Source organism: Equus asinus, chromosome 21 (assembly GCF_041296235.1).
Source record: "Equus asinus isolate D_3611 breed Donkey chromosome 21, EquAss-T2T_v2, whole genome shotgun sequence".
NCBI lineage: Eukaryota > Metazoa > Chordata > Mammalia > Perissodactyla > Equidae > Equus > Equus asinus.
In genome coordinates, this window is record NC_091810.1 from 76912320 (window position 1) to 76931923 (window position 19604).

At 46.0% G+C, this 19604-nt stretch overlaps 1 protein-coding gene across 2 annotated transcripts in view; it reads left to right on the forward strand.

Annotated features, from left to right (window-relative positions):
* RFTN1 (raftlin, lipid raft linker 1) overlaps positions 1–19604 on the forward strand; it is a 198026-nt gene that overhangs the window by 153313 nt on the left and 25109 nt on the right. For both annotated transcript variants that reach the window (XM_014842166.3, XM_044754150.2), the window contains exon 7: positions 7683–7798. In XM_014842166.3, the coding sequence (XP_014697652.1) occupies positions 7683–7798 (116 nt within the window). The remainder of the gene's footprint in view (positions 1–7682; positions 7799–19604) is intronic.

A 19604-nucleotide genomic window follows, 5' to 3' on the forward strand; every position in this document is an offset into this window, starting at 1 on the left:
TATGCCCCAGCTGCATCTAAATCCAAATAACATTTGGTACTTATACCACCTTTTTTGATGCCTAGCATAGTCTACATTACCTTATATTTGCAAAATACATATGTAGAAATGTGTGTCTTTCAAATGATTTATATGTAGGGACACACAATTTATTCAGACATACTTGGAAACCCTCGGTCAGCTCCCATGTCCTGTACTTCTTCTTGTCCTAGTGCCTGTACTCTGTACCCTGTATACAGAAGGTGACCAATAAAGGCTTCTGGAAGATGCTCAGTAATGCCAGTGGTAGTGAGGAGAGAGCCTAGTGTTGGGGTGTTGAGATGACACTTAGTAACCTGCAGATATGGGGAGTGAAGAGCTGGGGCTTGAGGGGAATGGAAAGGAAGGGAGAATGAGGCTCCAGGTGGCCCCAGTGGCCACTCCCTTGGGACACCACCGTCTCCAGGAATGTTTGGCCTAGTGGTTACAGGCATGGCTTCTGTTTCACAGGATACACTTAAGAATGTAGGGGTACATTCACTTATGCCGTTAAATGTATTCCTCTTGTATCCATAACAGCACATCTTTAAACTTTTTATTGCAGTATAGCACACGTACAGAAAACTGTGCAGATTGTAAGGATACAGCTCAGTGGATTTTTGCAAGGTGAGCACGCCCAGGTAACCAGCAGCAGATCAAGAAATAGAACATACAGGCCCCCTTGAAGACCCCTTCATGCCCCTCGCAGTCCCTCAACCCAGGGGCGACCACAGTCCTGCCCTGAAACACCATAGATTAATTGTGAGCATTATTTAAATGGCGTGTGCCCTTCTTGTGTTTGGCTTTTTCCACTCATATTTGTGAGATTCATCCACATTTTTACATATTATTGCAGGTCATTTTTTCTCATTGGTGTATACTATCCCTTTTGTCGATATGTATAGTTTATCCATTTACAAGTATGTTTTTATTTATTTTTTGCCCCATGCAAGCAGGCATGGCCTTTGCACAGATTTGGGCCCAAACGGAAGCCTTGAGGCCATCTGCCTGTGACCCCACTGAGTTGCCGCCCAAAACACCAAGGTATAGTGGTCAGAGAGCACCTGCTCCACCCAGCTGGGAACCTAGGCCGTTCATCGCCCACCCCAGGCAGGAGCAGCAGAGCCTGCTACATCACTTTTGGTAGCTCAGTAAATATCTGTTAGTTGCATAGAGAGCATAGACTTTGAATCAAACAGACCACGTTTCAGGTCTCGTTTAGCCCTTGTGTTCCATTTGACCGTGGACAAGTGATGTAAATCTGAGGGCTCCATTTTCTCACCCACTAAGAGAGAATGACAACCTTTGCAGAATTTTGGGGAGGGTTCAATAAGAAACCATGAACTGTGCCTGGCCGAGTGCCTCACATCCAGCAAGCGTGGAATCAGAGCATTTCTTCCCCATCTGGCCAGTTAAATGGCACTGAACTTGCAGGCTAACCCTTACTGTAACTGAAGAAGAGTAATATCTCCTATGGATCATTCACTGCTACAAACTGAGGATGCAAACGGGAAGGCAGGCCGAGAGCTGCAGTGTGGCTCGGGAAGTAAGAGAAGGAGCAGGCCTGCTCACTCTTTTGGTAATGTCAGTGAGTTAGCCGTGGCGTGCTGGGGAAGAAACATGGCACCATTGTCCGGGATTGATTGGACAGCAGTTGCCTTTGCGGTGGGGTTACAGGTCCATATGACAACACGTGCAATTATGATTATGCAGTTGGCACATGCCATTCCTGGAACCAAGGTGGTGCTGCGAGCATCGTGCAGCCTCTGATGGGGAGAAGGGGCCCTCAGAGAGCCAAGGAAATCAGTTATTTTATTTTATTTTTTTTGAGGACGATTAGCCCTGAGCTAACATCTGCTGCCAGTCCTCCTCTTTTAGCTGAGGAATACTGGCCCTGAGCTAACATCCGTTCCCGTCTTCCTCTACTTTATATGTGGGATGCCTGCCACAGCATGGCTTGCCAAGCAGCAAGTAGGTCCACATCCTGGATCCGAACGGTGAACCCCGTGCCACCTAAGTGCAATGTACGAACTTAACTGCTGCACCACTGGGCCGGCCCCCTAGTGGGGAAAATTTACTCCAACCTAGCTTGTTAAAAGAACAGTAACATTTTTTATAGTCGCATACATTGACCACTTGCCGTGGTGTGCACATTTCAGGCTAGACTTTTGAAGAACAGCGTGTAGGGTGAGCCTGAAGGTTGGTTTGCTAGACGGAGTCTTGATGTCTCTGAGGCCGCATGGGAAGAGCTGTTGCCTCCTAGAATTTACCTCTTGGGATAATAGGGCAAATCTCCTTTTCCCACATCCTTCTTGTAAGTCATAAGCTTGGAATGTTAAGGTGGCCTTTTGCCAAAAGACCAGCATCAAATATTTATACAATACCAGGGCAAATAGCTTTCTATACACAGTAGGGAAGCATCTTTACTTTAATAAAAAATGCAGAGATAATGGAGTGTTTTCCATAGATGGAGGGCGATTTAACCTTTTATATCAGGAGCCTTCACTCTCCGATAGACCTATTTATACTCAGCTCGGTGCACATTACAGCGAGGCTGAGCCGGGAGGGTGATGAGGAGACGGGGAGTGGACGAGGCCGTCAAAACAAGGGGCTCCTTAAAAGCCCAGCTGTCTAGCTCTCTGTGGTTCATTGGCTTTTTTGCTGTTACAGATGACCAAATTTTGACAGCCATTCTGAACTTGCTTCATAGTTAAGTAGGTGGAATCAGCACTCTGGATTCAGAACTGCAGAGCAGTGGGCTGAGAGGCTGGAAGGCAGACACCAGATGGGGTAGCTGGTACATAAGGACCTGGTTTGTTCCTACTTCATGTCCCTAAGCCCAGCCATACCTCTCCCCACTGACCACCGAGCCCTCCTCCCAGGCCTGTGACTCTGGAGGAAAGAGGGACAGCCAGGTAGGGGGTGGGAAAGAAAATCTGCATGGGCTGCAGTGTCTCCTTCTCCCTTCTGGATCTCAACTCTGCTGTCTAGTGCTGTTGGCGGGCTCAGCATTATGATATTATTTATGTCACATTGGGCTCTCTAATACTTAAAGCACATGGTAGGCACACTGAAAGGGCTGGGAGGTTTTCCATTGAGGAGATCTGTAGGTAGAGACTTTGGAGATTGGATAGAACATGTTTTTGTAGAAGCCCTGAGAGAATTTGTGCTGTGTTGATACAAACCTGAAGGAATCATTGAGCATCCCCTAGTCCTGAGCATCCCCAGGTCGGGACTTGGGAAGGCTTCATTCGCAGGGGTTCTGTAGGGCATCCCTATTGTGGCAGAGGCTCCAGCAGGACCTGGGTTACCCAGAACTTTAAAAATGAGCTGGACTCTGGTCCATCTTTGTCCTGGACCCCAAAATACTTGTAATGTGGTTTAGCTGAAGGTCTCGGGAGGGCATTGAACCAACACTTGGGGGAAACGTTTTAGTAAAGCAGTTGAGAGAAGCGAGCTTAGCACTTTTGCTAAGGCTGTTTGATAACAGACTCTCAGGATAGGAAACAAATAAGAAACCAGAGCACAGTATTGGTTAACCCACAGCGATCTTACTTGAAACGGAGTATTAGCTTGTCAAGTTGGAATAGTATCAGGATAAGGCTGCTGTGCTCCAGGAGTTACCCTTACAGCTATGGTTTGTTGAGCTAGTCAAGCCTCTCTATCATTCTGGAATAATCAGGAATATCTCCAGGCCCAGCAGAGTACACTGGTCTTGTGTTTCTTAGTTTAAGTGGGGCATTGTATCAGTCAGCTGTTGCCACAATACTGCTGTGTAACAAACCACCCCAGGGCTCATTAGCTTAAGCTCATTGTGAGCTCTGTTTATTCTCACATATAAATTTATTTTCACATATTTGCGGGTTAGCTGGAGCAGCTCTGTTGAGGCAGCTCTGCTGATCTCAGCTGGGCTCACTCACAGGTCTGTAGGTCAGCTGATCTAAGCTGGGCACCACAGGGGCAGCTCTGCTCCACATGTCTTGCATGTTCCTGGAACCAACTGGCTAGCTGGGGCTTGTGCTCTCAAAGTGGTGGCAGAGACATAAGAGATCCAGCTCAACCACACAAGTGCTTTTCAAGCCCCTGCTTGCATCACACCTGCTAATATTCCGTTGACCAAGCGAGTCATGTGGATAACCCCCTAGTTGGCTGGTATCCCTAACAGTCCTCTTAGTCTTGACTTTCTTCTCTCATGTTTCTGCTGCTCTTCTGGTCCTTGGCTGCTCCTCGTTCACTCTGCATTTCTATTTAAACTGTGTACTCTACCCTGAACTCTCAAACCGAGCAGATCCATAGGACTTGCTTGTTCAATTAGTTCATGTCTCTACTCAACATGGGAAGGCCTACCCTGAAGACCTCTTGCAAAAATAGCCACCACCATTGCCTCCACCTTCACTCTCTCCTCTTAGCGCCCTTTATATTTTTATAGCATTTCTCACCTGTGACATTATTTTATTGTCTCCCTTCCCTTGCTCCATGGGGCAGGACTTCATTTGTCTTGCTACCTTCATGATCTCCAGTGACTGCAAGAGTACCTGGCACATGATAGGTGCTTATAGGTGTTGGAATGAATGAGTGAGTGGCTGAAAGGTTTTCAGTGTGAGCTTGAATGCTTGCAGTGACATGGTGCTCACTCTTCTGAGGTTTTATCTTCCGTTCTTTAGACTATTGTAAGGAAGGCTTTTCATATTTAGATTGCGTTAAGATTTCCACCCCATAGTTTCTAAAATTTTATGGTTCTAGTCTGCCTTCAAGAGCCATGTAGAGGACAGACAAGGAAAACTCTTTTTCATCTGTGTTGTCTGTTTACTTTTGTTCTGTCTATATGAACTCTTGTATTAACCCTGTAGAAAAGGATAAAAAAGAAAAATCAAATTATACTTAATTCCACCACTCATAACTACTGCTAGCATTTTATGTTTCCTTCAAATTTGTTTGTCTAACACTTTTTAACATAAAAATTTACATACAGCTCCTACTGTGGTTTTGTATCCTGTTTTTTCTTCCATAACGTTGTCCCTAAAGCATTTTTCTGAATCATTAAACTCCTGTGACTTTTTTTTTCAGGACAGTATAGTGTGTAATTGTATGGAAATCTCCTAATGTATTTAATTCCTTTTTTATGATTAAATATTTGGATTGTTGAACATTTAGACTATTTATATTTTTAAGAAGTTTCTAAGTAATACTTGTAGTTAAATATTTGATAGCATTAGTGGTTATTACCTCAAGACAGACTAAAAGGATTTCTTCTCAGAGGGGATGGACTTTTTGTTTCAGGCTCTTGGGACGTTGTTAAATTGCTCTCTAGAAAGAGTGCGCAGTTAAAATTCCCTGAGCACAGTAAGCTCTCCCATATCACCACACCCTCACCACCAGTGAGTGTTTTCTTTTCAAAATTTGCCAATTGGATAAACAAAAGAGAGATTGAAAAATTTTTTTCAATACAGTCATGGGCCACATAATGACGTTTCGGTGAATGACGAACACTGTTTATATGACAGTGGTCCCATAAGATTAGTACCATATAGCCTTGGTGTGTACTAGGCTATGCCACCTGGGTTTGTGTAAGTAAACGCTATGATGTTCTCACAACAATGAAATGGCCTCAGGATGCATATCTTATAACACATCCCTGTCATTAAATGACACATGACTGGCCATCAAGAAAGAGTGGCCAGGGGCCAGCCCGGTGCACAGCAGTTAAGTTTGTACGTTCCGCTTTGGCGGCCCGGGGTTCCACGGTTCAGATCCCGGGTGCGGACATGGCACCGCTCAGAAGGCCACGCTGTGGTAGGCATCCCACAAATAAAAAGTGGAGGAAGATGGGCAGGGATGTTAGCTCAGGGCCAGTCTTCCTCAGCAAAAAGAGGAGGATTGGCAGCAGATGTTAGTTCAGGGCTAATCTTCCTAAAAAAAAAAAAAAAAAGAGTGACCACGAGAGAGAGGGAGAATTAATTAATTAGTTGCTAGTTGATGTCCTTTGCCCATTTCTAATGGTATTTTAGTATTTTTAACTCTTGATTTGTAAAAGTTTTATATAGAGAGAATGTTAAACTTAGCCATTTATTTATTTTTGTTGTTGCAAATAATTTTATCATTTTGATAGCCTTTTGATTTTGTTTTTGAGGTCTGTTGGAAGACAGAAGCTAAAGATTATGTTTTTACATCTGTCCATCTTTTTCTTTGGGACTTCTGGAAAATGCTAGCAGTTCCTGGACTCCAGTGTGATTCAGAGACCTTTCTGAATTTGTCTCCCTTTCCTGCCTGAAAAACATGATCACGTTGTTTTGTGAATTGTCCTTTTAAAGCAAAAATAGTATATCATTAAACACATTTTTTATGTGTACTACCTTAACAAAATACCACAGATGGGATAGCTTAAATAATAGAAATGTATTTTCTCGTAGTTCAGGAGGCTAGAAGTCCGTGGTCTAGCTGGCAACTCCGGTTTCTAGCAAGGCCTCTCCTCCTGACTTGCAGACAGCTGCTTTCCCTTGGTCCTCATGTGGCATCTCCTCTGTGCAAATGAGGGGTGGCTCTTCTTCTTATGAGGACATCAGTCCTATCAGATGAGGGCCCACCTTATGGCCTCATTTAACCTTAATAGCTCCTTAAAGGCCCTATCTCCAAATACAGCCACTTTGGAGGTTAGAGCTTCAACGTATGAATTTTGGGGACACAGTTCTGTCCGTAACAGAATGGTCAAGCAGTGATTCGTAGACTAGCATCTAGGGACCGAGAGGAATTCTCTGCCCACAACCCCATTTCACAGACGAAAGACCAAGCTCCTGAATGTGGTCACTTCACTTTTCACGATAGAGCACCGACCCAAAACACCTGCTTCTCAGTCCCGTCCTCTTGCCCACAATCTCTTATGTAAATGAATCCAGGGCATTTAGGAGCCGTTAACCAAAAAAGGGGCTGAAAGCACCTCCCTTGATGTCTCTCGCAGGGGCAGGGACCCTGTTATGATTTTTTGTATACCCTCATTGCCTAAGACAGTTCTAGAATCGTCCTGTATGGTTAGTGGACGTTGTTGAGTTGTACAGACCTCAGAACCTGTCCACAGACTGGAGCAGTGCCCAAGGAAACATTTTCAGTAGTAAATCACTTGGGAAAATTCCCCCCCCCTCCAGTTCCCCCTCTTGACAAGAGCTGCCTGAAGCGTTATCTGTACAGCAGCCCACATCATGGGAACTTCCAAGAATCAACGCGTGTAGAATGCGTCTGACAGGCTCAGATCTGGTGTGTTATATCTGTCCCCCCTTAAAAAATGTCTCTCCACCTAAATATAGTTTTCTTCTAAAAACTGTCTCTAAATGACTGTGTTTTACCCTGAATAAGTTCTCCCCAGTGCATCCTGCCGCTGGAGCATGGAAAGGAAGGTAAACGCCTGAAATCAAATGGTGATTGCTAACAATGAAATTTGGGCTCATAAAATCAAGGATATTATTCAAAACTGCGAGGTAAATTAGTCTCATTCATTCTGATGGGGCTAGACTCCGTGGCTGTGTGTGCCTTCTTTAATTAACATGCTGAAAAGATGTTCTGATTGGGATTATTAATGAATGCAGTGAAAATTTTTGCTGCTTGTAAGGCCTCTGCCACAGACGGTTTACAGAGCGCCCCCCCCCCCCCCCCGCCTTTCTCTTTTTCCACAGATTCCTTACACGGCTTGACAGATGGAGTATTCATCTTTGAAGCTGTTTCCACAGAAGATAGCAAAACCATGCAGGGCTATGATGCTATTGTTGTCGAACAATGGACGGTCCTGGAAGTAAGTGGGGGATTGGCAGGGGCGCTTCTTTTGTTTGGACAATGATTCTTTTATCCGCTCGCTGGACCTGGCTGTGGCTGCTGCTCAGCTGTGGCTTTCCTCTGACAGGCAGTTTGACCCGGGTAGACCCGATAAGGACCCCTTTCGTCCTTCCGTGCCCCTTTTTCCACCGCCCCGGGGGGGAGGGATGGGCCCCACTTTTCCCTTTCTATAGGCAAATTACTTCGTGTGTGCTGGACGATGGGTGGAAAGAGATTCTCCTTTCATTAATTTGCATAGAACTAAAAACTCTAAGTGACATAAATGAGGTGAACCCATAGTTTGTGGCCTCCATGATGATAAGAGCAACATCATTATTGGAGGTAGACCCCATGGCTCCCTCTGCCAAGTATCCTTAGAAAAAATTTATGCACACATGCTCACTTGATCTTCAGAATAAACCTATGAAGTAACGTGATTGCCCATGTTTTACGGATGGGGAAACTGAGGCACGGAGAGTTTAGGTCCCTGGCCCAAGGTTACACATTAAGTGCTGGAGGATGCCTTTAAGAAATGTTGACCTGTGAGGTCACCAAATTGCTGTGGACAGAGGAATTCCTCAAGCCATGTTCCTCTGGGACCTTGGAAGAGCTGCTTTGTTTCTGAGATTCTCTGGTGTGTACTTTAAAGGCATTTCTTTAACTATGGAAGTCTGGTCTTTTTAGACTAGACTCTTGTCCACCCAGAATCTGGGATGTAAAGGGAGAAGCTGTTTGAACATAGAGGACTGATTCCAGAACGCTCTCGAGGAGGCCCGGAAAGAACACAGGGTTGGCATCACTCCGAGGGGCCCCTGCCAAGCCAGCTCTCTATGCCAAAGTAAGACAGATGTGGATGCAGCTCTTTGTGAGGAGTGTGGGGCCCCGGGACCCACCAGACAGCCGTGCTTGCCACACCCTGTGCTCTTGGAACTGCAGCCTGGAGGCGAGTCCTTCATCTGGTTGCTGGGCCCGGGCACCCCGAGGGCACTGTTAGCCCAGCCTTTCAGCCTGCAGCCATTCCCAGGAGGCGTGAAGTGGGAAACAGGGCCGTTGGGGGCATGCCTGCATCTGAGCAATGATGGAAATAACTGCTTGCCAGTGTGACAGCAACGGAGTACAAAGAAAAACTGGTAATCAGAAACAGGAATTCCAAAAATACAGCAGCCAGGGCCAGTTAGGAGAGAAGCTAGGACTCCTGGGGTGTGCGTAGCAAGGACAGTAAGGAGTCAAGTGATAACCTGGTTTGTGACCAGCCTCCACCAGTTGCTTCCATCTGACCTTGGTCCCAGTGGGCCTCCCTGCCCCTAACTGGAAATGGGGTGCAAAGGAAATGAGTCTAAAATACTCAGTCTAAGATGCACAGTCCAGTGAGGGCAGGTCATGTCCTCTCTCAGGACCCTAAGCTTCCTCAACTGTAGGATGGGGGGCAGTGCTGTTCATCCAGCCCACCACACGTGGGAGAGTGAAGGCTCCAGGCGATGGTGGAATATGAAGTAACAGGGGTAGCAGTCGAGGCTCTTAAGGACCCAGGAACACGGCCCACATGCTTCAACACGCAGTTTGCTCTGTAACACTTGGCTCTCGTAGCAATCCATGTGTGGCTGCGCCAATAACAGGTGCATGTGTGGAAGCGATTGGCAAGCCACGGGGACGTGTGTAAAATCTCTTGCTGTCTGCACGTTAAAATGGCTATTTAAGGGAGGGCATTGTGGTTTCCTCAAGAAAGATGACCTTGATGGCAGTGATCCAAAGTCATGCTCAAAATCTGGTCCCAAGACCAGCAGCGTCAGCATCACGTGAGAAGTTGTTTTAAATGCAGAATCTTGGACCCACCCTGGACTTGCTGAATCAGAAACTCTGGAGATGGGGCCCAGCGATCTGTATTTTCATAAGCCCTCTGGGGAATCCTTATGCACACTCAGCTTTACAAAGCAGTGTCTAAAAGTACAGTACTGGGGCCAGTCTCACCATATGTCTGTAGTGTGTTATTTGATGAAGGGGTGATGGAAAAAATACCCCAATAATTTATCTTTCTTTAGCCTTTGAAACTAACTGTGACCTTGATGGGTAACAGTGAATGCACACTACCTGAAATGTCTGTGGGAAGGAGATAAGGTTACAAACTAAAATAAGGACACTGTTGTCTTTTTAATTTGAAAAGAGGTCAATTTTATGGGTTAAGAAGTTTAGGGTTTGTCAGGTTAAGAAGTTAGACCATTTATTCAGAACCTTTTCCTGGATGTGCAGATTGGTTTCCATAAGGTTTATTTGTCAAGTTTATTTCTTTATCACGTAGTTGAACTTTTTTCCTCTTGACTTCTTATTTTTGTGCATTAATCTATTTGGTGATATTAATTTTGGGTCATCTTGTCGTCATCCTGTGTCCCACCTCTGCCGCTGTGCACGCACACACACACACACACTCACACACTTCAGGAATGCTTTGGCTTTTCCCTAGGACTCCTTGGAATGAAGTAGGGTTTTAAAACCCAGCGGTGTGCACCAGCTTGCAAAGCCAATTCTGTGCATCTCTTCCCAGCTCCATATTCAGTGACAGAGTCAGTCAGATCAGTAGCTTGAAACTGGCCACAGTGGAAGTATTACACCACTGAAACTGGCAAACGCTAGAAATCAAGTCCCCCGCCCTCACCGCCCCCCCGCCTGCCCCTCCCCCCCGAGCCAGTTGTAAACATTTACCAAAACACCACTGGATGGGCCTCTATTTCATCCCATTTCCACGTTATGATATACAAGTGTGACTGGCATGCAGGTAAGCAGAAACAGATTTTTTTAATTATCATGATAATGATGACAAGTGGATTAATGGTTTTGATGTTGTTTACCAATTTTTCCCACCCAAGTCTTCAGACTTACTCTTCTCTCTGGTGTCTTTGGAGCATCCCTGAATTTCCCACAGTAGAAATAGACCTCTGTCCCTTTTAGCAGCATCAGCCTCTGAGGTTACCATCTCTCAAGGGCAAAAGCAGGGAAGATCCCCTCTGGGCAGACTGTACCCTTGGTATATGGGTTTCTCTTTCTCTTTAAAGCTGGTATAGGCAGCCTTGGAGTCAGCTCATAGGTCACCTCTTCCAGGAAGCCTTTCAGACTCCCTCAGGGTTAAAGACCCTTCTTCTGTGTTCCCATAATTCTCTGTGCGTAAGCCTGTCAGGCTCCTATTATAATCATTGTTATTTATTTATCCTCTTTCCTCCCTTCACTGTGAGTTTCTTGGGCTGGTTATGTTCATCTTTGTTCTTCAGGGCACCTGGTGAAAGCTTCCTGAATTAGGTTGAAGGCCTTTTGGTTCAGCCCAAGGGTAGACCAGTGTTTCTCAGCACTGAGCTTGTGTCAGAATCATGTGGAGACCTTTTTAAAACACAGATGTCCAGGCTCTCCCCTGAGCGTCGTATTCAGCCCACTTTGAGAATCCCTGCCTAAGAGGAACCACATATATATAGCTGTTACCCAGCCCAGCAGTGTCCCGTCCAGGGCTGGTTTGCCCATGCCTCAGCTCTTTGAAGAGGCTGTCAGACCCCTACTCCGACCCACAGACAGCCCCCTTCGGCATGCCCCTCCCGGCGTGTGGGTGTTTGTCCAGCTCCCTCACCTTCCACCCTTGAGACCCAGCTACTTCCTCTCTTCCCCATTCTTCTGGCCTCTGGGGAGGTCTTTCCTGTTCAAGCCCTGGGCAGGTCCCTCTGGCTTCTGGTTGACCCTGCTTTTCTGGCAACCACTGTCCTCCCAGGCCAGCCCACGAACTCCTGGGCTTTGACCACAAAACATCTCTAACCAGCTTTTTCTCTTTGCTCACAGTTGGGACTGACTTGTCCCTTTCCTGCCCCTTTACTCCTGTGCATATTATTATCTTCATCTCTGTGTGCCAATGTGCCATTCCAATTCAGCCACATCTTGCTGGCTTCCTTCTCTACACGCACGTGCATACACACAGACACACACACACACATTCACAAAAACTGCATCTGGCTCTTCACAGCTCCGCAGACAGTGCAGTCTGTTGGAAAGAGAATGTAGACTGTCGAGTCTGGCCTGGGTGTGTCTCCTGGCGCTCTCATTCCCAGCTGAGTAATAACCGAGCGTATGAAAAGTGACCCACTCCCTCTTTGTTTTCCATTTTCTGTTGTATACATGGGGACACTGGTAACAACCTGTCAAAGTTGATGAGAATTAAAAGAGCGAATATATTAAAAGGTTGTGAAGGTAATACTTGACATATAGCAAGTAAACCCCACTTTCTTTTATTGGTCACCTGGTATCATCAATAAGAAAGATCCTCTCCCGATGGCCTTGATCTTGTAAAAGCACAGAGGGGGCTGGGCTAGGGAGAGTTGCAGTCAAATGCAAATAATTATGTTTTTCTCATTGGAAACCCACAGCCTACATTTAAAGGCAATTGTGAGTGGGGTAAACGTCCATCCATGAGGCATTTCTAACGGGTATTGTGTAGACTTTTTCCTCTCCAGTGTCAAACAAACTGGATGGAGGACATGTCCTTTGGCATGTTGTGGGAATCGCTCCTCCGGTCCCTAATGCTACCCCAAACGCCTCCACAGAGCTTATAGATGGCCCCATTGTTCCATCTAACATGTCACCATCTTATCCCTGAAGGAATCATGAGAGCCTTGGTAAGACGCATTTCTGTAACTGAAATCCACGCTGGGCATAATTCCACCCTACCTGTCCCATGACTGTGTCCAGCACATTGGGTCCCACTTGTTCTTCGTGAACTTCTGCAGGCTTCCGGAGATGAACTGTTTGTTTCCAAAGGCCCCCAACCCTCTCTTTTACAATCCAGCCTAGGATTTGCCAGGGAGTGACATCAATTTTTTATGGTATCTAGAATTTACCACCTTCTGCTCTGACAAGGGAGCCAATATTTGTTCTTTTTAAACCATCTGGCACTTTTCTTCATTGCCACAGTTTCTCCAAGATAATTATTTTGGTTCTGAGATCATAGCCTTTAGTGCCAAAGACAGCAGTTCTCTGCCTTTTTCCTGTGATACAGAAGCTTTTCCCACGAGTGATCACCAGGACTGAAGACACAAGCCCATCCCGGCTGTAACTCCACTCCTTTTCCAGCCCCGAGCAGATCACAGCACAGATGAGATCTGCGAGGTCGTCAGGATAACCTTAGATCTATGCCAGCAGCTCTCTCAGGACTTTCACTTTGCTCAAATTCCTTGTGTCCCCTCTCGCCTTTGATAGTGACATGCTAGTGTGCTGACCAGTGTGCCTGAGCACCTTGTCCTTACAATGTCATTCATCTAGGCTTGATGCATTGTAAATTCATCACTTAAAACTTTGAGATTTGCTTTGGAGGGCAGGTTGCCAACCTCTCTCAAAAATTTTAGAAGCCCATCCATGACTACCCATGACTCAGCCAGTCCATACCTCATATCCTTCTCTTCTAGAGAAGCAAATGCATTTGTTCACAAAGAAGTCATATACAAGGACATTATTTTAGCATTATTAGTAATAGAAAAAAGGAAACAAGGTACATGTCCATCAGTAGGGGAATGATTAAATAAAGGATGGTGCATCCTTCTTATGGATGTGGTCATTCGTATAAACTGACATGGAAGGAACTCTAGGAAATGTTGTTAAACAGCTTAAGTTGCAGAACAATGCTGTGATGGTTAGTTTTATGTGTCAGCCTGGCTAGGCTATGGTACCCGGTTGTTTGGTCAAACACCAATCTAGATGTTGCGGTAAAGGTATTTTTTAGATGTGATTAACATTCAGACCAGTAGACTTTGAGTAAAACAGATTACTAATCTTCCATGATGTGGGTGGGCCTCATCGAATCAGTTGAGGGCCTTAAGAGACCCCCTGCCCTGCAGACTTTGGCCTTGCCAGCCCCCACAGTCACCTGAGCCACTTCTTCTCAATCTCTCTCTCTCTATATATACATGTTTGTATATATAGATATAGGTAGATCTGTGTCTCTCTTTCTCTGTCTCTATCTCTATCCGTCCTGTTGGTTCTGTTTCTCCAGGAATCCTGACTAGTACGGATACAAACAATGTGATGCATTACTGGTGAAAAAACTTCACAAGACAATATGATGTATTGTCTGTGAGTATATGCAAATGCAGAAAAAGGCCTGGAAGGGCACCCATCAACCTGATAACAGGGGTTACGTGTGACCTGGCATTGAAGGGTGGGAGGTAGCTTTGTCTGTAATATTTTCATTTTTATGGAAAGAAGTACTCATTTTACTTGGGTAATGAAAAAATTAATTTTTAAAAGATCACTAGTTATATTTTACCACATCCTTTTTTCTTTTAGGCTTTAGATAGACTCATTTTCTCCTTGTAGAAAAGAAAGTAAACTAGGAACTGAGTGATGCTACTTTCTGTTGTCTCCAACACGTCCTTTTTGGTGCACTTTCTTGTTCTGAACATAATTTAAAAGGTGTGCGTGTGCATATACATGGATGTGGTCACGTGCACCTCATCTCAGTTGAGACTTAGCCTTCCTCCTCCTCTTTATGGGTTTGCCTTACTTTTGTCACCATCCCTGTAGAGTTAGGGACCTCCCTTCTGTTCTCGTACATCCACCCTCATCCATCTTTGCAGACTCACTGATTTCCTTAGTTGCCTCCAGCTTTTATTCTAGAGTGACACATCCACCTGGAGCCAGCTTCCTTTCGAGCATTTCTGGCCACCGGGCCATGCTGAACTTTCTCCTGAACTTTCGAAATCCTTTTTCTTCTTGTCCCTTGAAAGGGCCTCTGGTGCTCTTTGCTGTCAGGAACTTGGCGGGGACAGCTTAATTTATACGGTCTGTGTTCCCCAAGCAAGTCGCTCCTCTTCCCCAAATGATGGAGATTGTGTTTAAAAACAGTGACCAAAAAAAACTACTAACAGGTCATTGAGTCCTGACTTCTGCTCTGAATCTTTGACCCCGTGCTGGCGTGGTGGAACTCTGCGTGGCTGTCTGTCCCTCTTTTATCTTTGTCAGACAGAATTTTCCTTCTGCCTCCTTGGCAGCGGTGCTTGGCTTGGGGGTCATGGAATGTCATGTGTATTGTAGCAGTGGCAAGACACAGAGATGAGGGGCCAGGGCATCAAAACCAGCCCTGCCACTTCCCAGGGGTGGCCGGTGCTCATGGAAGGTTATGTAGGAGTTAAAATACAGTGAAGGGGATCAGTGGGTACTGAACAGAGAACTCTCAGGGAATTGGGAGACCCTGGAGGGTCAGAGAGAGTGACCTGCTCTTTGCTGCCCTAGGACAGGAACACAGACGGGCATTTGCTGAGCCCCCACCTTCAAGGAGCATCCAGGTGGGAAATAAGTAGCAAGGCATTCAGTGCCGCGGTGTCCTGCTGGCTGGAAGTGCCCCGGGAGAAGGCAGAGGCTGACCAAGGCCTGTGGACACAGTGGGCCTCAGCAGGCTGTCAACAGTCAGGATGTGGATGAGCCAAGGGAGCTGGAGGGGGCTTCCTGCTGGTGGGAAGTGGCAAGAGCAGAGGGAGACCGGAAGAGAAAGCACATGAATTAATTTTTTTCACAAATAGAACACGTAGTGGATAACGTTGGTGTTCTTCTAGAGCCCTTGGATCTCTTTTTACCAATGTGCTTGCACTCCCAGCAGCCCGCCCTGTACGTCTTTGCTGACCCTGCCCCTGAGCTAGGAGCCTGCTTGGCTCAGGCAAGGACAGTCGGGAGTGCCTGTGTATGTAGATGCCCCGTGGTAGTCCTTGTCCATGGCTGAGGAGGATGGGTGTGTGAAAGCCCAGCTGCCGTGTCTCAGGTCGGGACACTTCTGAGTACAACTTACCCTGCAGAGTTTCCCGTGGGGCGAGGCTGAGCCCCTGTTCAGGAGACGTGTGTAAACCTGAGACCCTACTTGGCTTCTTCGACTTTTTGTCCCGCTTCTATCACTCCCTCACTGGAAGAACCGCCTTAATAAGTCACTTGCAGGCAAATCCTCCTGTCAGGATCTGCTTCTGGGGAACCTGAACTAAGATAGAGTATATCGTAAAAAAATTCCATGTGAATTATGTTGCAAATTGAGGTAAAAATTATTGTGGGTTTTATAATAATGTCAAACAAAATTCTTACAGTCTAAAAGTATATATATTAAAAAGTGAATCCTCCTCCTTCTAGCCTCCATTCCCTGGTTCTCCCTTCCCAGAGGCAGCTCCTCCCAGAGATACGCAGCGGTGGGTGTATACACACAGACACGTGTGTTGTAGGCTGAACACTGCCCTCCCGGGCTGTCAGGTTCTGAGCCCTGGAACCTGTAAACGTTACCTTATTTGGAAAAAGGATTTTTGCAGATGTGATTAAAGCCAAGGATCTTGAGGTGGGAGATTCTCCTGGACTGTATGGGTGGGTCCTAAAACCATCTCGTATATCCCTATGAGAGGGGGCCGAGGGGGATTTGACACACAGAGAGAAGATGTGAAGGGGATGTGAAGGCAGGGTAGAGAGAGATTTGAGATCGCTGGCCTTGAAGATTGGAGGGATGCAGCCACCAGCTAAGGATTGTCAGCAGCCACCCAGAGCTGGAAGAAGCAAGGAGTAGATTCTCTCCCAAGAACCTCCACAGGGAGCGCGGCCCTGCTGACATCTTGCTTTTGGCACAGTGACACAGGCGCTGGACTTCTGGCCTCCAGAACTGTGAGAGAATAAATTTCTCTTATTGTAAGCCACCAAGTTTGTGGTCCCTCTTTACAGCAGCCCTAGGAAACCAGTACAGCAAGCCTGGCTATAGCCCAGTGGTGTGTACTTGAGGCATGTCTGCATTTGTGGTCGAGGCAGGAGCCTGAGTGTGCAGTAGGTTGAAGAGGGTCATAGTGGGGATCTCATCCGAGAGCCGTGTGTCCGGACACTTGGCCCTAAAGGGATGTGTGTTTGGAGAGGTGGAGTGGAATGGGGGAATGGCCAACAGAAGCCTGGGAGAGAGGTCCCAAGGTGAGAGTAAGGGCGGGGTCGTGGTGTCAGTTCGGATGCTTTCCTCTGTCAATGGAATATCCAACTAGAAGTGGCTTAAGCAGTAGGGAGTTTTTCATCTCATCTTACCTGGCAGGTCTGGAGGAAGATGGGGTGGTTGCAGACTCAGCTTTTCAATGGTGTAAGGACATCATCAGGGCCCCAGCTGCTGTCACCTTTCTGCATTCTGGTCCTTAGCTTGTCTGCCAGGTCTCATCTCATGATCCTAATCCCAGGGTGGCTGCAGCAGTTCCAAGCATCTGATGTGAACTTGATGACAGTGGGAAGAACAGTGGCGTTTCCTGCCATGTGCTCTTTTTTATTAACAAGTCAAACCTTTCTTAGGAACCCCCAAGCAGAGTTTCCCCTGGGCCCCATAGGCCAGGGCTGGGTCACAGACCCACGTCACTGCCAAGGATCATGGTTAGCTGGGACTGGAGAGGGTGTCGGCTCAGACGGGGAACTTGGGCTACCAAGTGGCTGTTGGCTCTGGCAGCCAACAGTGTTTGCCGCTGAGTGGGACTAGAGGGGGGCTCTTCGAGGTATTTTAAAAACGACTAGACTTGGTGGCAGCTCGGACAGTGGGATGACGAAAGGAAGAATTTGACTTTTACTCTCTGTCTGCACTTTTTTCTTCCATAAACTCAATTCTCCTGTTCTCTCAGACACCCATTTTTTACTTCCTGTACAAAATTTAGTTAATACAAGTAAGTTAGACCTTTTAAAAAGTTCATTCAATAAATAAATATTGAGTTCCTACTGTGTGTCAGGCACTGTGAAAACCTGATGAATGGAGGAAATTCGAGCAGGAAGAATTGATGCCTTTAACCGGAGAGAAGGAGAGCAGTCATTAAAAATGGATGCCCACCCCCTGGCCCTTCCACACCCATAAATAATTTCTCTTTGTTGTCAAGCTTCCTGAGGGGTGGTGAAAGGCCCTAAATCACCAGGAACCTTTTAAAGCTGATGACAGAGGAGAAGCAAGTGTGCGTTCTGCTGAAGACCATGGGGCACCGGGAATTTAGAGCCTTGCCACGGAGGAAGGGGGGTGAGAGCAATTGTCACATTTTCACAATCTTGTGACAAATGCTTTTTTTTTTTTTTTAAATAGTGTGCTTTAAAACATTCAGTGCATGCCACAGAAATAGAAGGAAGAGGCACCCCTCAGTGTGGTAAGAAGGGGTCAATCTTTAGGTTTCCCAATGTGTTTGAGATTAGCAGGGTGGACCATGATTCTATGAAAGCTTTAAACATGTGCACAAACAATTTATTATCTAATAGTTTCTGTATGTCAGAAGTCCAAGTGGGCTTGACTGGGTCCTCTCCTCGGGGTCTCGCAAGACTGGAATCGGGTTTGTTCCTTATTGGAGGCACTGGAGAAAGAATCTACTCCTGAGCTCATTCAGGTTGTTGGCCAGATTCACTTCCTTTCGGTTGTAGGACTGAGGTCCTTGTTTCCTCCGGGCCGCCAGCCAGAGGCTGGTCTTTGCTCCTAGAGGCTGCCCACATTCTTTTTCGTGATTTCTATGTAGCCCCCTATAAGAACTTTAAATTCATAGACAGTCTGGGAGCCACAGGTGAGGACTGGGCAGATGATTCTCCAAGAAGAACTTATTAAATCAATGAGTATAGAGGGTTGGAGAGCATTCTTGTAGTTAAGCAATCATTCGTTGCCACTCCTGGGAATTTGTTCTTTTTGAAATTTACTTGGCCAAGAATTTTAGTAAAACTAAATGAAAAAGAAGGGCCTATGGATGGAGCTTAGCTGGTTGAGAGGCTACACTCAGAAGGACATGCCTTAATGGGAGGGAGGTTCATGGCCCCTATGACACCACCCTGTGCCTTATCCCATTTCACATCTTTTTCATGTAGAGATGTAGAAGGTGGTGGACCTGTGGAGACGCAAAGCTGGGAGGCCATGGAGTATATTGGGTGGCCATCAGGATCTAAAGAACGTGGATGCTCTTGGGCTCTACAAAAACATTCCAGTTGGGCATGGGGGAAAAGGAGCAAGGGCATGTTTGAGAGTAGAGAGAGGGGAAGATTCTGGACAACCTACCCACACCAACATCATCCAGGGCTGCTTTTTATGAATCTATCTCTTTTCACCTGTGGAGTTTCTAAATTAGATTACAACTGATGTTTGTGGAAAGCATTCACTACTTTTAAAAAAAAAAGGAAAAGAAACAAGAAACCTTGAAAATTACTTATCTAATCCAGCTTCGTTTTTGAGTAGGTTTCCCTGACTTCTTAAACCCCTTCCGATCTCATTATCTATTGGTTTATCAATGTTGGATCAAACCCAGCCCAATAAAATGTAATGGGATGCATTTAAGGATCAAAAAAAAAAATCAATTGCATTTAAGTTCAAAAAAATCTATAATGCTGAATGGAGAATACCTGATTTGACAGCAATTCTAATGAAAAAGAGTTTAATATGGATGAACAGTGTACCTACTACTCCCCTCCAAACACTCTAGATGCCTGGGCTATGACAAAGGGGGCTTTTCCATATCACACCCTGTTTGGCTCTGTCCCTCCGTCTGTGTTCTCTCCTGCCCTCTGCTGAGTGCCTTCTCCACCCCAAGTCTTCCCCTTTGAGATCCCTACCCTTCCTGGCCCAACTCTTTATGCAATCGTCTTGGATACCATAAGTGGGATTTCTCTCCCTTCCTTGTGGCACTTAGCATATCCCACCTCACTTTAGAACTATTTAATTTTTAAATTTCTATGCAAACTTCTTGAGTCAGGGGCTCGCCATTCCTGCTATTCATGTTCCCTGGATCCAAATTAATTCCTGTCATGTTACAAGTTTTCAACAAACATTA